At 43.0% G+C, this 25,072-nt stretch overlaps 1 protein-coding gene across 9 annotated transcripts in view; it reads right to left on the bottom strand.

Moving 5' to 3' along the window:
* Positions 1-25,072, bottom strand: part of LOC125763379 (rap1 GTPase-activating protein 1) — a 156,808-nt gene that overhangs the window by 52,022 nt on the left and 79,714 nt on the right. For all 9 annotated transcript variants that reach the window (XM_049426493.1, XM_049426497.1, XM_049426498.1 and 6 more), the window contains one exon: positions 8,792-9,002. In XM_049426493.1, the coding sequence (XP_049282450.1) occupies positions 8,792-9,002 (211 nt within the window). The remainder of the gene's footprint in view (positions 1-8,791; positions 9,003-25,072) is intronic.

Here is a 25,072-nt window from a genome sequence, read left to right as displayed (position 1 = left end):
CACTGATCTTGTTCCTGAATTTGATCCCCTAAATGAGTCCGAACGAACAACGATGAATGAATGAACCTTTTTCAAATGGAATTTTATGTTTAGTAAAAGGTAGATATGTTTTTTTAGAAACAGAGGTACAACAAAAAAAAAATGGACAGATTTTTCTATTTGCTTTAAAACGCCACAACGCGTGTACTTGAGTGTTCGATGACGCAAAACGCCACCACCGGGTACCAACGCACTTCCGGTGCAGGAGGAAAAGGGTTAGAAAAATAGGACACAAGGGGCGAGGAAAAAATATTATCAAAAAAAAATTGAAGTTAAAGAAGGTCCAGCTTTTTTTTTGCGCTGTCGATTGTCGAAAACCTTTGGGTTTTGTTATTAGGCAAACTATTGTTTTGAAAGTAATTCATTTCACGCACACAAAAAGTTATATATCATATGAAAGATTGTTTATGAGTTTTTCGGCATTGTTTTGTTGTTTCGTGTGTGTATATACCGGTTCAATTGTAATTAATTCCGGTTTTGATAACGGATGGGAAAAATGCATTGAAGGTAATAATAAAGTAAATTCCAAATGCCATCTGTTACGAACAGGGTTTTTGTGTATGATAAGCAACATGCTGAAAGTTCGTTACAGGATTTTAAATTAAATAAAATCTGTCTCGCAACATGTCCTTTAGTTGATGTTTTTTTAACTGTCAATACGAATACTCAACTTTGAACGCTACTTGGTACGTTTACGACTGCTAGTTGAGTGCTCATCTTTCAGATTTTTTGGTGAGAATTGTTTTGTTCATTTATACATTATATTTGTTTATTCATTTTGCAAATTAAATGTAATTTAATTTTAAAATGTCCGATCTAAAATCGGTTGCAAAATGCTTCATAACACCGACAGTGACACAAAAGATTTTATCAAGTAATGATTCCTGTCACACACAAATTACACACAAGCCCCTTAAAAGTTATGAAATACTGTGCGCTGCTCGCATTAATGATGTACCCGATCGAGTTTAAAGTTTAATCGCAATAAAACGTTCGAGTTTATCTCGTGAATCTCGTAGTCCGAACAACTTATTGAACCATAATCTTCCAACGCAAAAATTGTACACTTCCTTGTTAAGACACACACCATCGCTAAAGGTGATCTCGGCTCATCTTCACGCATCTACCAGATTCATCTCCGATGACATCCAAAACAGTACAGTAGTAAGCATCCGCTTTTGTCCGTTTTTTCGCCCGATACCTTCCGATACACGATACTGCACCCAAATTACAAAATTAAAACACACAAAACTCCCCAATTTGGGATGGTAACGTATCGGGTGTCTTGGACGTACAACAGACTGCAAACACAGAAGTCGACACGACGACCAAACACGGTAAAGAGTGTCAAGGTGTGCACAATACTCGAGTGACGCAGAGGCTTCCTGCTTTGGGGTGTCTTTTAACGACACGCGAGTCCAAACATGAGACACCAAACTATCCCGCGCAAGATGGTAGCCCACGGGTGCAAATGGCAAGGACACAGTGTTTTGTTATGGTATTTATGGTTCGTGGAGGAGGTTTATTTTGTATTATGTATTTTTGTGCGCTGTTGCAAAACTCGCCCCGAATGATCTTGCCCCTGTGAATGCAGTTATGAATATGAAATTAATCTTGATTACTGGATAGATCCTTTTTCTGTTTGCAACGGTCATACCGGACGATGTATGCATGTGCAGTGTCTGCACAGTAATAGTATTATAGTTTGCATAAATGGAAGGAAAAAGAAGCGGAAACACTCTACCAACTGAACAACTCCCATGGTCCATTAGGGCAATTGAAATTTTACAATCCAATAAGTGCAATCAAGGAGTCACATTTGGGACGGTTAAGAACCGGATGGGACAACCCGGTTGTAAAGTAATTCCATCCCAAGTCACCGGGACGACGGCACTGGTCCGCTTTCAGGTGCTGGTGCTTTCCGACCGGTTCCGATGCAGATGATGATGAAAGCGGCACTCGCTCGTGGTTTGACCTCGGACACTGTCGACCCGTTTTCTGTCGTCTCCGCGCGCAAAAGGAACAACACGTACGGCACGAGACACCGACAGCCACGAATTGGTGCTGTCCCAAGGTACACCCCGGGGGCCTTAAGGTCGGAACAGGGAATGGTAAGAGCCAAGGATGTGAGCTGTAGCACCGGGCAAAAAGGTAGTAAATCTTTTGCCTGAAACAATAAATCTTAGGTCTTCGCATTTGGAAGACACACAGGAGGATCGGTACAACAGGAACCATGAAATCAGAAGCGTGTGGGTAATTTAAGAGATTAACCAACCAGGCGACGCCTTCGGTGGTGCTCCAGTCGGAAGAATACGAACGGAAATAAGCGATGGTAATTATAAAATAGATTCCTCGATGGAGTTTCTTTTCTCAAGAAACGGGAGCAAAGAAAGGACAATCTGCCGGGAATGATAACGAACTCAGGCAATATGATTATCCTTTTTCGATTAGGGGTTTGGGGAAATTATTTTTCTATCACCTTTTCCTCGCTTCAGAACAATTCACTAACCTTCTTTCACCTTTATTTTACTTTTTATCTGAGCTTATGATTTGTTAGTTTTGAGCGGGGAAAGTGTCCACGTGCATCTCCATCGATCATTGTTTTCGATTCGATCCGCGATGGTTCTCCATCGGACAGATACGATGATGAAGCCATTATTCATTCGATGCCAGTGTCCACCCTTCGCGTCGATGTTTGTTTTAATGGCGAAAGGGAACGAAGCATTAGTGATGGATGCACGTGATGAACTGCCCTCCAGGACCAGCCCGTGACCGTATAATGAATTCATATTAGAATTACCGCATTACCTTTGCCTGGTTGATTGGCATCCCCGTCGGTGCCTTTCGTTGCATACGTCGCCTCAATGGCACCGTCGGACATTACATTAACACTCCCTGGTAGGGGGAGGGATCCGAGAACAATCAAAAACATATCCACAAATCCACTCAATTGATTGTTTGAACGGTTTTTCATTTATGGCAAAAATGGGAACCCTCTTGCTTTCCCTCTTTATTTCGCTTTCCGCAACGGTAGAATGTGGTCAAATTTGGGAAAGTTTGCGAAAAAGGACATCAGGAGAAGCAAACATTCGAGAGACACAATTAAATCGATCATCTGGCCTTGTTCGACGGTTGCCCGGTGGAAGAGGATAAAAACAGATGTGTTAAAACCCGAAAGCTGTTAATTGTCACAAAAATTTGAAAACCGTCCGATAAGAGTGAAACACAAAAGCACCCAAAACGAGGATTTGGACATTATTGCCTGTCCTTGGGACGCTAATGGGTGCTACGGCTTGTTTGGAGGGATGTGTCATAAATTGTAACATTGCCACGGGTTTCTATGTGGCTCTGGGACGCCATTATGCTTGTGCTACTGTGGTAGGCAATTTAAATCCTTCCCATTAAAAGGTGAACATGTGGAGGTAACGGAAGAAATACCTTGGAATATACATCAGTACGGACAGAAGGAAGTGGAAATTAACACAACAGAAGGAAAAGGTGATCACCGTGTGTTTTACGGATCGTTGTCTTGCGTTAATCGGTTCCAGCGATAGATAAACAGATCACAGATCAATTAAAGAGTCATCAGGATGTCGGCGATCGGAATACCCGGGACACTTGGGATCAACCATTGGAACCAATAATAGACACTGACGTCTGCATCTTTTCACTGGCAAAGGTCTCCCTCCCTGTAATTATTGTCCATTTTTAATTCTCCAAAAAAAAAAAAATTAAAAATAAAAACATACGGACATCATATCGGTTAGGCAACGGAATCGGGTGGATCTTCAGATTGAGACACTTATCACCTCATCAAAGAAGGTTACAGCAGCGACAAATGGTCCCCTGAAGATATGATGTTTGCCGTACGCACCGATATATCACACTCGTCCTTTGGGATCCTTTTTTTTCCTCCTTCTTCCAAACAACGGTAGCCGCACACACCGGGGCCACGTGTGGTGATCATCGTTTGACACTTCATTTCACTCAATGTCAAAGACGGCAAACTGAAACTGAACGAACAAAAACCCCAAAAGAAAAAAACGCAAGCATTTTGACGGGAGTCAATCGTAAAAGTACAACAACACTGTGTGCCATTATGCCCTTCGCCTTGTGGATGTAAGTGGCCTTTTTCTTGAGCCCGTTGTTCGGCCCTAAAGTGTGAGTTCCGCCGGAGCGCCGGAGCACCGGAGGCGAAATGAAGTGTCGACGTGTCGCTTTATGTTTGCCAGATGTTGGCGAGGAGTGTCACCTCCGGATTCCTCTATTGAGCGCGTGTGTGTATCGATCTTACCAAACTGATGGGTGGCATATTGTTTGCGTGCGTACACACGCACCGTATTTTTTTTGTGTCTTAACACTCCTTCTTAAGCTATTTCTTCGGGACGCTTTATACTTCTCCTGTCGGTCGCTTTAAAGCACTCGCGCGGGTTTGTGGACAAGAAACTGAGAAGAGAGGGGTAAAAAAACTCTACCTCCTGCCGGAAGATTATGAGGTTTTGATCGTTTTGAACGTGTTGTATGCAGCTTATTTTTTTTTTGGCTTGTTCTTTCTTTTGAGGTGTGACCAAAGTCACCGCAGCTTATGTGGTAAGGCTTATGTGGCTTAAGGTAAGGGACCCACGGAAACTGGCGTTAACCATGGGCGAGGTGTTACCTTTTTTCTATTATTCTTGGCTCAAGGCTAATGATTATTGGTACCAAAAATTATACCAATAAAAAAAACACCCCAAATTGGAGCACTTTTTATCCTGAAGGCATTTATTTTGACATCTGTTTTTGAGAGTTCTGGAATTTGTTGTTGCTTACCTTTTTTTTTCTTTTGAATTTTGTTTATCCAACCGACAGTTACTACTGTTTTACGAAGTGATCATTTCTTTTTCCTTCAAAAAAGAAACACTTCTCTCTTGTTTGTGCCCAAACTTTACCACCTTTCAACGAGTGGGATGCTGATGCCATCAATAATCGGAGTTCCCGTAGCTTGTGCCGTAAAACCTCACCACGAAAGCAACCAGAAAGCAGTTTGTAACGGATTTTTCACTCACCCATAAAAATGGACCCGAGAGCGCGCGCAAAATCCGGCAAAGATATTTGTCTCTCAAAAACAAAATCAACAGCCACGCGGTGTCGAGTGGGAACACCCTTTTCCCGGTGTTTAAATGGGTTTGCTGCATTCGAACAAACTGCATCCAAATGGTTTGATGCATGGCACACACACACACACACACACACACACACACACACACACACACACACACACACATACACACACGGACACGAGGCGAATGAGGAATTTGGGATAAAAATCGACACATCGAGGATCGTAAAATTTTATGACTATTTTTTTTCCTTTTGAAAAACAACACTCCAACAAGAGCGGCTTTGGCTGGAGGGTTAAAACACTTTCAATCAGTTCTCCCGAGTGCGGATTCGTTCGGATGGTAGTTTATCAATCTGCAAGAGCTCGCGATCCACCATTCTGTTGGGTTTTAGTCAATTTAGAAATATGAAAACAATTTGGAAAAAAAAGTTTAATCCTTCACCGTGGACACGTACCGCACGTTCGCGCTGGAAGGGGGTTTTTGTGGTGTGTTCGAGAGTTTATGACGTTTTATGACACGCGGACGACAAAAACAACAGCTGTTGCCGGTGTTGTGTTCTGCTCACTTCGAGAAGCTGCCCGACTCTTTGTGCTAGATGTCGTACGCGAAAGGTTAAACCGTTTTTGTGAAAATTTATTTCCACTCGCATGGTTAGCGTGCCGTTGCTTAGGTTACGGCATGTTCCACGCTCAGCTGCAAGGTTTTTTTTCCGGAACCCGCGAGCGGATTTATGGAGCCCAACGGTCTGCCAACGGGTGCGCGCACACACCAAACCGCACGGAGCCGATTATGCTTGGTGGCGGAGCGGCGAGATGGCGCACATCGCATGACCGTCCGTCTAGTGTGGCTTCCGATCCATCTTCCGGAAACATGTGGGAACATATTTTGCTACGTTCTTCTTCAAATTTCCTCTAACCTAATTTCGCTCCGGCGGCGGCTCCGACCCTATCCTTGCTCCATTCGAGTGGCAGCAATTCAATCAAAAATGATAAACGGCACCACGAACAAACCCGGGAATTGGTGTTAGCGTGTTTTATGTTCTTCTCCATGTTTTTTCTTCCTACCGGAGACATATCATTCAGGTGGCAGTGGCTTGATAAAAGTGGCAAAAAAGCTGTTAAACAGACACTTTTGATCGGTTTGTTACATTATTGCATACCTTGCAGGCGTTTTTTTTATTTTCGTAAAGCCCAATTATTTGCTCCTAACTTTATGCAATTCTCATTTCAAAAGGACGATTTTAACAAGGCTGTCGCTTGTGCTTCTTTGCAAAAAACTCAAAACACGACTTCTACCGTGGTCCTGTTTTTAGTGGGCTTCTGCCTTTTAGTTCGACCTGCTTACAATATGCAAGACACATAAGCGTAAGGACACAATCGCGATTACAGGTTGGTAAGACGATTTCCACGGCAACAGACTCTGGTTGTTGTGTGTCAGCGACGCATCGGTTGTCGTGAGAAATTGGAAAATGTGATCGTTTATATTCTCATCACCGTGTCGCCGAGAAGCCACACAGTTCTGTGTGCTTCTAGTCTTTTCTTTTCTCCATCATTTATCATTTTCCATCGTCCATCTAACATACACACATACGCACGTCCCAAAGGTTGTGTGCTCAATGGTCTATTGAATTTTCCACCAAATAAATAAAGGAAATGAAATGGAAAAGAACTACACACACACATACAGGTAGGGTGGAAAAAGTGCCCGGAAAAGCTGAAGCAAAAATACACAATGACAATCGAACACATCCTCCAAAAAAAAAAAAAAATGGGGAAGCACTTTCCAATGCTTAGTCATGAAGAAAATTGGAGATTCCTCGGATTTCTTGGCCTTCGTTTCGGGCAGTAAGGTTAAAAGAGAACCTTCCAGCCTTCGTTTTCAATTCGCGGTTCCTCCTTTATTTCTGAAGACGCTTTAACAAACCCATTTCACACAACCACCATCCAATGGGTACAAGTGGCCACAAAACCGCACAAAAATAGAACAGATCCTCAACGGGTCGGATCGGATTGGTACTTCCGTTGGAGTATTTAATCCGATTTTCACTCACCTAATCATCCTCCGCCGTTTAACTTACTTCCAGTTGGAATTTCAAAACTAATCCTTTCTGTCACTGATATCGATTACGAACTTGATAGCTTGGACATGCTGTGGGGTGTTCCGGTTCCGGCAAATCTGCCACACAACAGATTGTCCGACATCGGATTCGAAAAGAGAACGGCGACACGAAACGGAAGCTGCACCGAAATGAGGTTAGCGAACCATTTTATCCTTCCCACCAAGGTGGGAAAAGTTTTTGACCAGCAGCTCTCTCGATTGACATTGAAATATAATCGAGCCAAATCTCATTGGGCACGCGCGCGCGTGTAGATATAAAAGCCTTTTATAAAAATGGGTGCGACCTTACACGCTTGTTTCCCCCCTCCCTCCCCCCCCCCCCCCTCTCCCTAGCTCATGCCATTTGCCCTGAGCTATAAAACACAAAACTGTTGGCAATCATCATCCGGTCAGGTGTAATGTTTGCCGAAGAGAGACAAGAAACAAAATAATCTATTATAAAACTAAATCGGGTTTTTCTTTTTCTAACTTTTCACGCATCGATGATGTTTGACTGCTTCGAACGTTTGAAGACATTGAACTACGGCCCGTTTCAATCAATGTCAAACAAATGTACACGGCTAAATGGAAACTATCAGTGTACAACAAGCAAAGCTTAACAGACTTTAGAGTTTATCACTTTATGGCGGTACATGCGAATGCCCGTTGGGTAGGTTTTATGGCACACGAAACTTATAGGAAAGTATGCCTTTACTAGTTCCGCATAAGAAACGATCAATCGATCATGACGAGGGATGGTTTTTAACCGCCACAAGAGACAAGTGCAGCCTTTGCTTCTCAAGGTTATACTTTCCAACGACAGTGGACGAATGTGGACATTTAACGTCTTTCGGACATGTCGTTGCAGTTCTCGTTAGCAAAAAGAAAAAAAACCGTATAATCGTACCACGTAAACACCGCTACACGCTTTAAAGACATACGACCGATAAGGTGGAACGTGAACAAGACCATTTTACAGCCCGAAACCAATAATGACAACACGGCACTCATATGCGGACGTTTCGTTAAATAGTTCAAGCAAGCGCACCGAACCGCAACGGTTGGAAGAACATCGTCACTGAAGGTCGCAAAACACTTGCAAACCCCTTCTTTCCAAGGGGTGGAAAAAAAGTTGACTAATTCCACTTGTGGCTCGTGCGCGTAGATCGCGTGCTCACAACTCTTTCAAATGTATATGAAGAAAGTGGAAGTAAACTGGAGCTCTCGGCTAGAGCTGATCGAGTAGTAATAAACTGGGCAAAACTGCATCGACAAACAGTGCACCATCATATTCATAAATGAATTGCAAGCTGCAACACGATACAACGATTGCATAAAGCGCCTTCTAGCCTGACGTGTCCGTTACTTCCGCGTTTAAGTGGCCGAGTGTGTGTGGCACGTGAGTGAATAAATTAAAGTCTTCCTTTTTGCTGCTCCTTCATGTGACCGGAAAAATAATTAAAAAAACGTTTCAAGTGGCGTAAAAGGCTTAAAAATAATAATAGTCATTGATGGTAGTTTTTGGGGGGGAAAAGGGAAGCATAGTTACGCACCTGTGTGAAGTACGATGGTAGAACGCATCGTTGATCGTCCAGACGCGAGCATTGGACGCGTTCGAGCAGTTCGAACAGATCGTGCGTTGCACCGCGCAACCGATCCGGACTCGTGGTGGCGCTCTTGCTGCTCGGTGCGTTCGTCGCCGCGGACAGACCATTCTGTTTCGCGTTTGCTGCTGCCGTCGTCCACCCGCCCATATGTTGACGCCTGCCGAAATTTGAAGAAAGCGAGAGAGAGAGAGAGAGAGAGAGAGAGAGAGAGAGAGAGAGAGAGAGAGGAAGAGAAAAAAACAGGGAGTCAATTATAGCGCACAGTTTAATGTGATATTAATTATATTTTATCTACGATGGGTACAACTGAAATCCACCACCATCAAACGTTACCGAAAACTAGACCGGTCTAGAAGCCGGCATCAATGTCAACCAGCCGGCAACCGTGGCTGGCTGGTGGTCATCCTTCAACTAGAAGTTTTAACTGGCAATGATTGATCGTGTTTTTTTTATTTTTGTTTTCTCCTTCACCAGACACAACCAACCACCCCGGGTTGACTAATTGCTGTTTCGGTTACGAGTTTTGTGGCAGTTGTAATGATGCAGTTGCAGAAACTGGTTCCTGCACTTAACTGGCCGCTTCAACCCGAGATCATTACATCTACATCAATCCACCCAAAACAAAACGGAAAAAAGCTCGGTATATTGGATAGGAACAAATTAATTTAATCGCATCCAAATACACACCCCCTTTTTTGCTTTTTGGACGACGTTTCTATGCTTCATTTGTTGACAGCCTTAACTGAATCCGCGGTGACCGAACCACCGGATTCAGGGTGGGTGGGTGACACACGATTAATGATCATTTACTGATGCTGATTAATTGTAACACACGCGCACCTCGGTTTCTACAACAAAAAAATAAAGTAAAAGTGAAGTGCAGTTACGAACGAATTTGCTGCAATATTACTCGAACACCAAACATGGACACTGCACACTGGCCAGCAACACATCACGGTGCAACAAAATGCGACTTTAATTGGACGATGATGATGTATAAGATGGCGTTGGTGGGTGAACTTCATTGTGCGTTGGGAGTTCTGCGCCTACCCAACAAGCCGCCTGATTGATGGTGTTTTGATAAGGATAAACACGGTAGCAAAACCAGCATTACGATAGGGAATTAATTCTAATAAAAAAAGCATTAATAAAGTGAATGATTAATTTGTATCTCACTTTTTTTCCTTTCTTGTTGGGGGTGGTTTGTATTTCGCGATACGATCTCAGCTAGAAATATGCACACGGAGTAAGTGAGTGAGTTTAATCGTGCATAGGAGTTTATGGTTTCAACTCAGCATAAGGAGTTTTTATGACTCTTTTACTTACTCATTTACGTTTTTACTCATTCACTCTCTCTCTCTGCCGTCTAATGACTCACTCCTCCTTTTCGTTTCAACTCACTCCTATTGAGTAAGTTAAACCCAAAAAAGAGTATCAAAACACTTACTCACTCTTATTGCGTGAGTTGAAATGCAAAAGAGTTAGTCATTAGTCGCCACAGAGATTGAGTGAGTAAAAAACCCCGAGGAGTGAGTCAGACTCTCGCGGCAGAGAGAGTGAGTCAGTAAAAGCAAGGAGCAAAGGAGTAATTAAAAGATTAGTTTGGAGCAATATTTGTATGACTCTCAAAAGAGTGAGTAAAAGATTCAAATCCTTATAACCACTCTTTCACTCTGTTTCAGCTCTTTAAAAAGAGTGAGTATTCTCATCTCTAATCGGAACATTTATACACAAATGATGGTGTTATTGTAATGTCTACTGGTACGATCTATTTACACCCATGAGATGAACACTTGAAAATGGAATAGAAAGAAAATCCGTTAATCCCTCTTAAGCATTCATTATCGAAGGTGTAATAAAGTTCAGAACTCAATCCTTGATATCCCACCCTTCGCTTGCAGAGCCTAAGCAGGATACGCAAATCCGAGCATCAGCATCGAGTGTCATCGAGTAAATCCTGTCCAAATTAAGTCCAGCGCAGCAGTGTGCCAGGACTTGACAATATCCACACACACCGAAAAAAGGAAGAAGAGACCACTCGAACGTGAGCAACAACAAAAACGGGGCTTGTTTATTATTGTTGATTATTGTTGCTGTCAGTTGTGTTGCTGCAGTGAGTGTATGTGTGTGTGATTTATTCATAATCAACATAAGAGCGATGATGACAAGATGATTTATGCACGCACTACTACCCCGTCCAGCATCGGACACCCTTCACGTGCATCTCTGTGTGATGGGAAGGGAAGCTGAGCTATTGAAGGACATTCAACGTGAACGTCCGATTTGCTGGTGTGTAAGCCAGTTGTAATGCTAGTCGTAAGTGAGCATCCCCCTCTTTTAAAGGTGCTTGTGTGAAGACAAAAAAAAACGATTTTGTCCCTTTTTTAAAAAATCAAAAACCCTACCAGAGCAGGGGTTTGCATCGAGTGATGCAAATAGATCATTTTGTGTTTGAAAGCAAACAGAAGAACAATTTTCATAATCACCAACGCCGGTGCCGTTGTGTTGCATCTTCTATTTATTATTTTATTTTTCAACCCCGTTATGCACCGAGTTGGTCAAAATATGGCAAAATGCGCGACCCACTGCTGTGCGGCGTGAACAGCAAGCAAAAAGGAAAAAAAGTGAACAACGTTAACGTTTGGAAATACGATTCCACCGTCCGTATCCTTCAGGTGCCTGGATAGCAGGGAAAAATCTCCGCCACACACAAAATGGCTAATGAAATTCAATTCATGCTGAACGAACGCTCTCAACCCTTATCCACCCCACACACTACCCCTGTCCAAACGAGTCAGACAAAAGAGAAATTTTTATTTCTGTTTCATTTCGTCCTTCCCGGTACAAGAGCCCTGACACATACACCCTGGACAACTGATAACTTTCCGTGAATTTTCCATAACGTTTGTTATGCGTTCGAGTTGGAGCGGTTTTTTTTTTGGTTCAATTTTCCGACCGGTCACTCGGACACTAAAGTGGGCATGTTTGAAACGGGTCGAGAGCATCCATTCTTCGGACAGGTCGGTGTGTCTGGGGTCGGTTTGATGTTGGTTTATGCTTGGTGAAGGTTTCCCCTTTTACTCCGTCTTTCATCCACGGTCCCGTCGCACAGGTATTCATGATGCACTCGACCAAGATCATCTGCATATTTTGAAGTGCACTCGTGGTATTGTAGACTTGCAGAGTACGCATCCGCTCCCACTATCATTCTGCTTCATCGCTTTTCACCAGTGACCATTCGGTCGGTTGAATACAGGAGCGAGAAGGCAACCAGAAGTTGTGAAGGTGGAATTTTCCTGGATTCTCTTCGCTTCATTCATTCATACGCATCTCACGGACCACCTCCGAGGGAGGCGGAAGAAGAACCGGGACGTTGTATTCGTTGTGCACTGTTGCATAACAACCGGGTCAGTACTGGGGATTTAACCGATTTATCAGCCCCGTCCGGTTAGTGCAATGGCACCAAATGGGAGCTCCAACTGGGAGCTCCGTTTGGGAGCTTGGGAATATTCAAATATGTTTCCCATTGCCGGACTGACAAACGGTTGCAGCGGTTAGCATCATACTACTGGACGACCAGAGAGAAACGTTGCAACTGACAGCCAGGCACATTCGGAGGTAAATACGAATGGACAGCTCAGTGTTTTACCTACCTTTCAACCCTCTATATTTCCCATTTTGCGATCGTACCGGAAGTGTAGTACTTGCTCACTTTCTGGATTGTACAAAAAAAAATTATCTCAACCCCTTCAAGAGGGTTCGTTTTGTTTTGTTCTTCCACTAAATATGCCAGCCCTGGGTGTTGACTGAGGCGACTGGGCTTTGACATTATCCGAATCTAAATCACAATCCCTGTCTCGGTGCTCCGGTTTTTTGCTTTGAAGGTGTTTTTCGCCATGGTTGTATGAGGGGCAAAACAAAGCAAAATATTTACCTAAATAAAATTGCTTTTTTTTAAGTGGTTCTTAATAGTGATATATTTGAATTCCAAAATTGCGTTGCATTTTAATTGCTTTGCACATGAGAGCATGTTTTGTGTGCCGCTAAATGCAACGACTGACTGCAATTCCTTTCGCCCATAAAATAAAAAATATGTTTAAAATTTTGCATAATTTAGTAATTTAGGAGATGTAAATTAAGGCGTACTATCCACCCTTTAAAGGGATTTTTTTTCAACTAATTTCATTCCTATTTCATGCAACTCCTGATACTTTTGACATTATAGGACCAACCCCAATAAGTTTATCCTTTATCCGTCCAACGGGTCCGATACAAACAAAATCAGCAACAACCCAATACGGAATATGCTTTTGGGTGAGCGTCAAACCTTCTTCTGCTGATTTGCATTTGATGTACATTTGAAATGAACTTTTTAATTTCCACTGATCCAATCTAAACACCATCTCGGTCTGTCGATGACACGACCCAACCTCTCGACCCTTCTACGGAGGGGTACGTTCGGAGGGTTGTTGCTGTCCCATTTGCTAACTGTTTTGCATAAATCCAATACAAACCGGGAGGTTTTTTCGAAGATATGTGCAGTAACGCGTACACATAACAATGATAAAGAATGCAGTAGATGTTTTTTATTTCATTTTCTGGCAGCTTAATTTACTAAACATTCATTCCAATGTGCTTAAACAAATAAACAGCGCTCACATAAATTTCGCTGTTTTGGTTGAGGATCGAACTGGAATTCAATAGCGAAAACCAAAAAAAAAAGGTGTAACAAATCAATTTCTAGATCAACAAACCAGGAGCCATTAAATTAACTAACCACATTGGCAGGATTAATCTCCGCCATGATCTTTGTTCCGCCATGATCCTCCATTGTCTTTTAGTTATCTTTTCCTTTTTTTTCTATTTACAATTATTAAAGACAAAACTTAATTAAAATGACGACAGCTCACTGTTTTCAACCCAAACTGAAATCGTTTTTTTTTGTTTCAATTTTATTCTTCTCAAACCAGTTCTGTTCAATTTGTCTAATCCTCCTTACCTATCCGATACATCCATTTTTGTTGTTGTTTGGTGGCCAGCTTTAGATCACTTAGAACTCTAAGCTACCTGGTGGGAGGTGTGATGAAATTTTCCCAATCCCAAATCCGAGATAATCTCTTCATTCCATCTATTCTTTGACCATCACACCGGGTGGCACGAGTTCATCCGACACCCCATCGATTCGGTGATGCGGGAAGAGATCCAGGGTTGTGTTGTGGTTATCTTTTTTTTATAAATATACACGCAACCACTAGGATTTATACCCATCCCCGACAGCAAGGACTTCGATGTAAAAGGGGGCACACGCTTTGTGCCACGGCTGGTGTACGTTCGCCCTCGAACCGTTGAATGAGTTCAGCCGTTACGGTTGGGTGAACTGATTGAAACGTAACGCCGCGTTACGACACGGCAGGGTATATCGGTATAAATGACGCACCAGAGCCGACCGTGGCCTCGAAGATGAGTTGCGAGGTTAAGCGTGTACGCCGTGCTACACATCGACATGTCGATTGTTTTTTGCAGTTTGATTTTAATTTAATTATTTTTACGCTACACCAACGGTGCTGTACTTGTGGAACTGGTTCTCTTTCAGTGGTCTAGGGTCTCAAACTCATAAAAAAGTAGACTTCCGTTTTTCCCCGGTTGTGAAGTGAGGATATCCTCATAAGAAGTACATGAACTGAAAAATATTTTTCTATCTCAAACCCTCATCGCTCGTGAGCACTCAACTCATCTTACAGGGTTTTCCAAATTTAACTGGTAATGTTTGGGGTCATTTCTGGATTTTGCTTAATGACACATGTGTTAGTACATTTAAAAAAATGGCGAAAAATTCTAGATCAACCTCGACAGATTCTAGTTCAACTTGAACAGATTCCAGTAATGATCACAACTTTGCAACTAAATCCGAAAACACTGCAATGTATCCGATCGTGGTGAGTATATCTTACCGCACGAGTGGGGGAAAGAAAAATCCATAATTCAACCCTTGTTTGTCGATCGATACGGCAAAGGTTGCAACGCGATACATGGTGCATCTGACCTGGTTAAACACATAAACGTAGCAAGCGCAATTAAACACACAAACACAGCAACAAATCCTCATTCAATGGCAAATTATTTAACCTTCGGTGCCGATCGGCAGAGATGCAATTTAAAATTTAAATAAAAGGTACCATAAACCATCAATCGTAGAACCGGGATTTACCGTATCCGCAAAGGAAGGAGGAATTATTCCGCCACCCAAGCTGAAGGATAATAATTAAAACCATATGCCGAATGCCATAAACATTCCATGGGTCATCATGCTCGGCGCAGCAACGCTGCGGGGTGATTGTAAATTTTTCCACCACAGACACGAGCAAAAGAAAATATTGGCAATCACGGGCGGGTCTGCGAGTTGGGACTGATTACTCTGTGCTAATCGACGACGGAAAGGAATGATTATTTATTCTCGAACCGTTTTATGTTTTTGTTGCTGTTTGTGTGTGGTTACATTCCCATGTCCCTTTTGTTACAACTGTTTTGGGTACGATGTATGTAAAGTTTTGCCACAAGGAAATCGATTTACCATTAAACTATCTGCATGGAGATGCGATCAAAGGAACGGATACAGATCATATAAACAAATCTTGCGGTTTGTCTATCTTTTCATGGGCTGAATTTTCCCACCATTGCATCGGGCTCGCCGCCCTGTATGCAATCTAACCACATCACAAACACTAAAGTCCCTGTTTTGGTATCCGTTGCAAAACACACACCAGAAGGATGCATCATTATCATGCTGTTGCATCTTTGCAAGCTCATTCTTCCAAAACCTATGCCGGCGGGAGGTGTATGTATTTTTCTCTTCTTTTTTGCATAATAGTTCATAAACCTCACGATAATAACAATAAAATTCGACACAACACATATCGATCGTAACGCCGGCTTAAGAATACCGCAACCCGTCAAAAGCGTCTTGTGGTTCTCGTTCCAGGGGTTTGCCGATTAATGATGTGCGTCTTACGTCACCGTTCCGTCAGCGAGAGGGGGTAAATGCAAAGATCCCGCAGGAAGAAACAACGAGAAGGAAGAAATGAATCCGAAAATAAAGGAACCAAAACGGAACCATGCGCTTAAACCCCCTTCGAATTATTTTTGAAATGAAACGGAGTTTTCATGCTACTCCATCATTTATCACCTTGCAAAACTCAACTTCATAATCATTAGCATCATCATCGGCATCATCGAGGTGGAAGCAAATCGCATCAAAATAGATGTTGAGGGAACCGTTTCAAATAATAAAGCCTCTTTTGCTTGTTTCACGAATCCTTTTTTGTGAATTCTATCCCGCACGGTTGTTCTGCGCATGCAAAACAACAATAAAATCTTTATTGTGTATGTGCTTTCTCTTGAGGTCTACGGGGTATCGAAAGGATGGAACTGTCGGGCCCCTGGCATATGGAAGTAGCGAAAGCATAATTGTTTCACATTTTGTGAGACAAGGGCGGATAAGAAAAATGCCATTGTTCCGATGCGGGAAATGCTTCCTTGCTTTTCTTGCTGGGAGGTTTAATAAATCGGTTAGACGAGCGCTAAAGGGTGATCTTGGGTAACGATTTTCCTGTTAAATCTTTACCTTTTCTCCTAACGAATAATACCGCATGCATGATTTGTGCTGAGCGCGTAAAATATGAACCCCGTTCGGGCGAGCATATTACCCATGCTCGTCACATAAAGTTTACATTTTTATGTTCTACATTGTTACGAACTTGAAAATGTCTGTCATGGCATGATAGTCTAACAACAACAAAAAAGGGTTGCAAAAAAACACAAAAAATGCAAAAATTAAATATTTCACACTCATAAAATAATCGTTGATGATTCTTATGTTTCTTTAATGTGCGGAGAAGATTTTACGACTCTCACCTATCTGTTCCGCGTTTGGTATCGTTCCTTTGGTACTAGATTGTCTAAAGGTTGGTTGCAAAATTTGTTCCGCCTTCCGGCATCTATTATCACGTCAAATCATTCACCCGAAACCAGAATTCCTATACCCTTTAGGAATGTTGTGGCTTCCTGAAGTTCAACATTCTTCCGCAATTCCCCGAACACAACGGATACCGTTTTCTGGAGCTGTCCAATTATGAGTGTGCCAAAAAATAGGTGCCATTGAGAAGGCTTTTCGGACAAAACAAACTCCCAACAAACCGACCGAAGGAAGTGGGGGGGAAAAAACAAACCCCGGATAAATCATAAATCAAGATCTTTTAATAGCTCTGTAATAACAATGACTACGCGCATATATCCTACTCCCCGTCTGCAGTTTTTTTTCCTCTTTTTTTCCACAAGTCACGAACGGAAAAAAGGACGGAGGTAATAATGCTAAAGAGAAGAGGTAAAAAAAATACGAACCAAAAACCCGTTTCCACCAATTTCCCACTGTGTGTGCAACAATTTCACGGTACGACGCAACCCGACGCAGTAAACCTTGTTTAAAGAACGCTTCCCAAGATTTAAGACAATTCTCGCGTCCATTCTACGCTTGGACGCGAGATTTGAATACGGCATACACACACACACACACAAACCGGGTACAATGGTCCAAAAGAAAGCCGTACGAAACAACTTTCACTTACCGATTTGTTTGCCCTTTTTCTTCTATTTTTAGGAAGAAAATTTCTTCCCATTTCCCTTCCACCGTTTTATTCGCGGCTCTTTTGTGTCACGTTTATCGCGCATTTTTCACGGCCCTTTTAAAAAACTACGTACCGAGCGGGTTTTTGGTGGGTTTTCTTACTTTCTTTCACCCCTTAAATCACAACCAAAAACCGACCGCCAGAAACGCGCGCGCGCTTCTTGTCAGCGCAGTACGATTTGCATTGTTAAGGGAAAAATTGTTTCTTTCAATACATAATAAAAAAAACCCCTTCAAGAAGGGTTCGGGAAACAGTGTAGTTTACCTTCATAAGGGTGATTCTTGTGGTATCGAATGGTAAGGAGAAATAAGGGCCGTTATATTTCTACCCATTCGCGACACTAATCGCGGAACAAGTTCTTTACTTTACGCATGGAAAGAAAGAAATGTAAAAAACACCCTTCGCGGCATATGGTTTTCCTCAATCAACCACTTACAATCGGCTGGTCATGTTCGGTTGTCCACATGGTTAACTCCCTCTTGGACTTATTTTCATCCCAAAAAAATTTTCCGCCAAGCACAAACTCCACTAAAAGGGAAGGGAAAGTTGCTTCAACGGGCGTTCGGCCGTTGCTACTTTTCGATGGGAAATTTGTGTTTTCTTGACCGGATTGCATTTTTTCTTCCCTTCAAGTACCATCAATCGACGTTCTTTTTGCTTTTTGCCGTCCCTTTTACCAGCTCGATGGTTTGTCCGGTATGATTTTATTTTGAAATCCAAGGGGAAGGTTGTTGCATTTCCGTTTTTAATCTTTGCAGCAGTGCACAGTAGAGATGACCGCTAGACTGGTTCGCCCATCCCCAGTAGGGGACATATTTCTCAAGCACAATATGACGGAGAGAACGGATAAAAAAGAGCCCTCGAAAAATTATTCGACAGAAGAAGTGAATTGAGCTACCGAACAAATCGATAAGTCACCACACGCGACATTGTAAATGGGATTTTGGGTTTTTTTTTTTTGGTTGAAAATCCATTTTTCTTTTCGCCGTACTCTCCTTTGACAGTCAGTCAGCCCGACCGAAAGGCAAAAGTCAAGTGTCATACTTCAGAAAAAAAACATTGCGCCATGGTTGCGCGTTGGTACATCTTTTGCAACCAGCATGATTTGCGTGAGAAAAGAAACGATCGAAGCAAAGAAGCAAAAAACCAAGGGAAATCTTCTCAAGATCGTTCCGTTTTTGCAGTTTAACTGTGCTGTTACGCACGGCTATTTTATGATTTTTCGCTCTCCTTATAGAATGCAAAAGGACAAACAAAAGCGAGCCAGTGACGTCGAGAAGAAAGTTTTGACGTTTTGCAAGATGTGCTCGAGAGGAACGAGGCCAATCGTAAAACATAACAACAAGAAAACTCTCAATCTTTTTTTTGTTTTCAAGTTTTTTAAGCTTCTGTACATTTTAATTTAATTGTTCCCTCTTGCATACAATTTGTCAATCAATTTTTATGATTTTTCCACTTTTTTCCTTCAACAAGAAAAAATAAATAAAATATATTTCCTTCGTCCCAATAACCGCTAAAACAGCGTTCCGGGTTCGAAACATAACAGCAACAAATTAAAAGTTCCACATTAAGCTACTTCCTCGTTGCAAATGTTAAACGATTTACATTTTAACAGTCCCAAATAAAAACCCACCCCGAAAGTGTCAGTTATTGGCCGGAAATCAATTTGTCCGCTTTCGGGATCGCTTCGGTATCCTTGGGACGGTTCTTGCGTTTGCAACAAACCCCTTTTAAAAGAAGGTTTTTTTTTTCTTCGAAGTAAAATGCTTTTTCTTCCCCTGCTGTGGTTGCGCAAAAGCGAAAACCATTCACAAAACGGTAATTTCGATTTGTGGAGAACATTTATGGTGGCGTAATTGTACGCTTCGGTTTTGCCGTAAGGGTGATGGTGGCAACACAACTTCAAGAAGTGACAAAAAAAGGATGACTGTTTGGCTGAGGAACTCCTTCCACCCCCCCGGGCGGGGCCAGGAAGGCGGAACCGAATCGGGGAAAAGAAAAGTCAACGCTTCAAGAAACGGGGCAAAGACGATCTTCGTTTCGTTCACCGCAGGATAACTTTTCATTCTTTTCTTTTCCTCCGGAAAGGGTTTTTTAATCGTCCTCCACGGGGGGTGGTGAGTTTCGGTGCTAGGTACTGCATCCTTTTTTCCGTTCTACCGCACAAGAAAAAGCCCGGGAGAAAGTGTCTTGAAGGCGTTCCCATCGATACAGGACTTCCTTTCCAAGTGGCCGTATCCTTCACCGGTGATGGAAAAATAATGATCGATTTTTTTCCCCCTGATGCTTTCCTCAAGTGTGATGCGTTTCTCATTTTCTTTAATGAGGTTTCGATTTTTTCGAATGTTTTCAAACTCCTTCGACTTTTTTTTCTTTGATCCGGTGTCCTTATTTTTTTTTCATTACTCGGGTGATCCTGGCTGAGGCAAACCGATACCATGCTGATTTTAGTTTGGTGTCTCACCGGGTGGGAAAATAAACACAAAAACGCATAGTTTATCCTTAAACCCCGTGGAAGCATCCTTTACCGTTTTTATAAAATGAAAATGTGCTTTTGATTACCATTCGTCGGTGACCAGTGGCGTGGGAATCATCAAGGCGTTCTGTGGTTTTCGGTTCTAAAAATGGCTAAACCAACCCTCTATTTTGAAGCAAAAACGTGCCATCAAAGCAGAAACAGAAATACCCCGAGAGCTAGAACCTTTGCAATATACAAACGCTGTGTTTCACCATTTGCGAAAAGTTTTTCCGGTCTCTGTGGTCATCGCGTTTTTGTTTGTCTCCTGTACACAGTCCCGTGTTCGATCCGCTTTTCCTCCTTCTTACCGCGCAATTGAATAGATTTCCGCAACAACTACGTACATCCCGCGCACATCAACGTTAACCGTTGTTTGTTGCATCTTCCGCCAGAAAAGGTTTTACGGTTCTCGTCCCGCTTACCATTCTTGGTTTGCCCATTTGAGCTATTTGAGTGAATGCTGATTAGTTTGCTTCCGGTCAGGGTTCGGCTTCGGCACCTTAACAACGATTTGTGTCGGCGTTGGGTACCGTACCGTTACAAAGCGTCGAGCATCGAGCAAGCACCATTTTTGGACAATCGCACCCCAATCGGCCGGAAGGGAGAGGAAAGAAAAAAAAGCAGAAAAACGGAACAAAATTGCCAAACAAAATCTGCGCATGTTACTGCTGTTTGCCAATTGTGTGCAATATTGTGTGCGGCGACTTCAGTGACCGCCTCCTGCTGCTGCATGAACAATGCTTCTTTATTTTGGGAAATATTTCCATCCATCCCTTCCATCGGACGGCAATAGCCATTATAATTACCGGCCGTACGGGATCGGAACACGTTTGCGATTTAATTAAACCATCTATTCATAATTGAACCGTGATCAAAATTTAACAACGAAATGACTCAATTCTAATGATAACCGCCGGGCGCTCTTAGCCATGCGGTTGCTCTATTTGGTCGATGGCGAACATTTCGATCGCGTACTTCGCTGGTGAAAGGTATCGAATTTGTGTCGTTTCCCTGAGGGACGAAAAGGTCGAATGCTTTCATCCACCATTTGGTTCGTTGGGCTTTTGTAGCCGTATGACTTCAAACAATGTAACCACATGTACACATCGCGTCACATTTGAACCAGACAATATGAGAACACCGTGGTTTGAAACTCACTCTTTGTAAGGGATGTTCTTTGCACCAGGTTGTAGATGGAAGATGCATCAAACGGCTTTGACACTCGATGCCTTGAAGCCACATCGAACTTCCGTGTGGAATTGAATTTATATGCTGTCGTTACGTTTTTCGGAGTCAGGTATCCTTTGCCACCGCTTGGAGGAGATAGACCAGAGGACAGTAACTTGTCGTTTGAGCCTTTGATCTCGCTACATTCTCGACCCCAAAATGGGAAAGCTTCTTTCCTTCGCGAAGTGAAAATATAATCAACGGAAGGCAAAAACTCCTCTCTGCTTGATCAACCGAGCTTACGGATGCTCATTTTCCAAACCTCAAAGTCAGGAACAGTGTTCCGTTAAATGGTACGTTTGCATCCCAATGTTCCCACAAAAAAGGCCCAACTTCCAAGAGGTTTGTTTGCTTTGTATCACCTCCGTATCACGTTCGCGAGGGCTTCCGATATACCATCGAAAGGGAACGAATGCATCGAGATTAGCTTAGTGCGTGGGTTCCAACAAAACTGGTGTAGGTTGTAACGATGCCACTCGGCTGAAATTTGATTCCGAACGCGTTTCAAACGAGTCGCCGACGGGACGGCGATCCTCAACTGCGACGCCATTAGTGCGCACGCACGGCCCACCACTTCAGCCCTCGTTCTAAACGTCGTCCCACTCTCGTAATGGTATTAAGATGGTACACGATTGGAACCGTTTAGTGACCACCTACAATCATCCCACGGTAGGCAGGTGAGCAAATAGCACACCTTCCTTCGTTTGTTGGTTCGACGTGATCGAGAAGAATTAGAATTTTTAATTTCGATTCTAGAACGATTCCGCACCGTCCGCAAGGTCCCCAAAAACACAAAGGATACCCCTCTTCTATTTTGCTGCGTCTTATTTGCTAATTTTGGGAACAAATAGCAGGAGGGTGAGTTACAGCACAGCGTACAGAGCTACCGGGAGCTTGAGCTTTTTACGCACGCGCGCATCCAACACTTTCACCCGGAGGTCTTCAGAGATGTTTGGAGGACTTTCTGGTGAAGAATTGCTACCTAGGAGCCGCACAACCCACGGCCGTTAAATAAATTCTTCCCATTGAATTGGACCTCTCTTCAGCACCAAGAAATTAAGACATCTCACGACGAGATTCCTGCTGATGCGGTCGGCTCCGGAATCGTTCGGTGTTCCCGCTCGCTTAGCATACTAATTGGATGGTAATTAGTGTCTCCGTGTTTCGCCGACGATGGTGCGGATGGTAAATTGTTTTACCTTAATTAGGCCCCGAACAAAAGGTGACACGATGGAAACCCGCGCGAATCAAACCCGTTGCCGTGGGGCGGGTGGATGGGGAATTTGTCTTCTAGGAAATTGGTAGCATTTAAACAAAAAAAAAACTCCAGAAGCTACAACATTACGCGCCGAAGGAAGGATGGGTGCCGCTACTAGCCTGTGATTAATTCCTCTTTGTCTCTACGGTCGGGACCACAAGAAGAGTTGTGAACCATTGTTTTCGGGGGCTGCTGTTTTGGGTTCGGAAGTAGAATTTGCTTTTTTTGGGAAATTGAATCCCAGAACTGGCGCTACCGCCGTACCACCTCCGGTGGTCATTTGCTTCTGGGAGTATGAATTCCTCGAAGTGTTTATTTGCATTCTCGCACACTAAATGGTGAGTGTGGTGCCGGCGCTGTCGACAGGAGGTCCCGACATCGCCGTCTTTTGGTATATCAAGGCGCATCGTGGCCATTTAATCGCGCGTCATAAATCATGATGTATCCCGCGATGCAAGCGAATCCAAACGGTCATTCGTTGGTTGATATTCCTTTCCCTTATTTCCTGTGCTTTCTTTGCAGCTTCTCGTTGCTCGTTATTGCTTTTCTTTTCTCGGGGTGAAATACTTTAAGCCGCGAATGGTTAAACTGATCATTTAAACCAACCGAAAACGTGCAGGGATGCATGGTGGAATCTGAGGCTAACGACAAGACAAGAAGAAAATGACCATAATCCTCTTCAGTGGGGTTTTTTTCCAACTCTTTCAACCTCTCTACCAGATGGGACAAGAAAGACACACACAGCCATTGATATCGTGAATGCATGCGCCCATTTGTTTCAATTACAACCGAAATTTGTACCTCGTTTGCTTTGCGGATTGTCGTTTCTTGACCCTGTGGGTACCGTCTTTTTGCCGGGCTTGTGGTCAGAATGACCCTTTTCCTAATCCCAACCGGGGTTTCATGTTGACCGTGCAACCGCACACACTCACAGCCGGCCGTTTTTGTTCCCACCGCAATACCGTTTTGGTTTGCATGCAACGGATGCAAAATGGGTGCATGATCATTGGCCGTAAAGCGCCTGTTAGTATGCAACACCGTGCAGCAAAAGAGCACTTTTTGCAGATGTGATACTTTATTGTGGAATGAAACTGGAGAAAATGTTAATTTACACTAACTAAATCCAAAACAAAAAAAAAGCTGAAGCAACGAAGCGCATGATACATCTTCACACCCAACATGGGGTTCATCGCGTATCGTCCATTGTGAATTGCAGCGCCCCCGAGCGTTGATTGCGGCAGATCGGAACGGATTTGGAACGGAACGAAGCAACGAACGTAACGCTTCGTTTGTAAATCAACCGGTTATTTGTTTATGATTGTCACGTGTGTAAAGTGATCCAAAGAAACTAACTTCAGCATTAGTTTTTTTCTATCTCTCTCCCGGTTTTTTTCGAAGGTTTGCATCTCATTCTTTGTGTTTCCTGGTTTTATTTTAAGTCATCCATTGCATCCGTAATGCGTTTCGGGGTGTGATACTTACGGGTGGTTCTGCATGTTTCCAAAAAAGCTTTCCGATTGAATTCTCTCACCCTAAAACAAAATCGCCCGCAACAAGCCCCGGATCGGTATGGGGTGTGAAACACGCACAACCCAGAAAAACCGATACCTGATGTCGACAGAGAGGAGAAAAAAAGTGGTTCTTTTACTCCGGAATTGTCCACCGCTATCGGGTAACGCTGGTAGCATTTCAATGCAAACGTGCCCAATCGGTAACGCCGAAATAACAACGAAAAATAAATCCTCACCAAAAGGGTAATGCGATATGTTTGCTTTCAATTATTTTCTATTATTTCAATAAACACGTTCCTTTTATTTTGAAAAGGAAAGGATTTACCTTTTACTGGCGCCATCCGTTTTTGATGTTTTTTGTTGTTTTATTTGGCTTTGTTTTTTTTACATGTACCTTTGCTGGCGATTCCTTTATCCAGTTGTCAATATTTATGCGATTTGTAACAGAAGGATCGAGAGTTGTTGGGTTTTTGTAAAACTTTTCCAAACCTCGAAAAATCCTTTTCCCAAATGCACCATTTCTCCTCGCTTCGAGAAGCGCCCGGATGCGTTCTTCTTCCATTTCACGGTCACAAACATTTAAACCCGGGAATGAATACCTGAGTGTGCGAAACGAAACCAAAATAAAACAACTCCGCCTGGTGGCGGAAAATCCTCTTTCAAGCTTCGTTGGCAATGGCTTTGGGGTTCCTTCATTTCTTTCAGTTTCTCCCGCCATACAGGGGGAACAAAAATATGCAAATTGAAAACGATACTCTGAACGACCCTGCGCTAGCAGTTTGTGCAGCTTGATGAAGTTGTCCGACAGAGGCAGAAGTGATGTGTGCTTAATGCCAGAGCTCGGAAATTGAACGGTACCGCAGAAATGCAACAAAAGTGCAGCTGGTCCTTGGCACACGCGGTTCACCCTACCACGCCAGGCACGTGGTAAGGAGAGGGCGGTCTAATGTCTGCGAGGGATGCCAATGTGTACGAAAACCGTACATTTCAAGAGGTTTCCACAGTTTCCGCCTGCAAACACAGGTTAGGATG

Source organism: Anopheles funestus, chromosome 2RL, assembly GCF_943734845.2.
Source record: "Anopheles funestus chromosome 2RL, idAnoFuneDA-416_04, whole genome shotgun sequence".
In the NCBI taxonomy this organism is placed as follows: Eukaryota; Metazoa; Arthropoda; class Insecta; order Diptera; family Culicidae; genus Anopheles; species Anopheles funestus.
The sequence above is the reverse complement of the archived record's forward strand: the minus strand, read 5'-3'. Positions and strand labels throughout refer to the sequence as shown.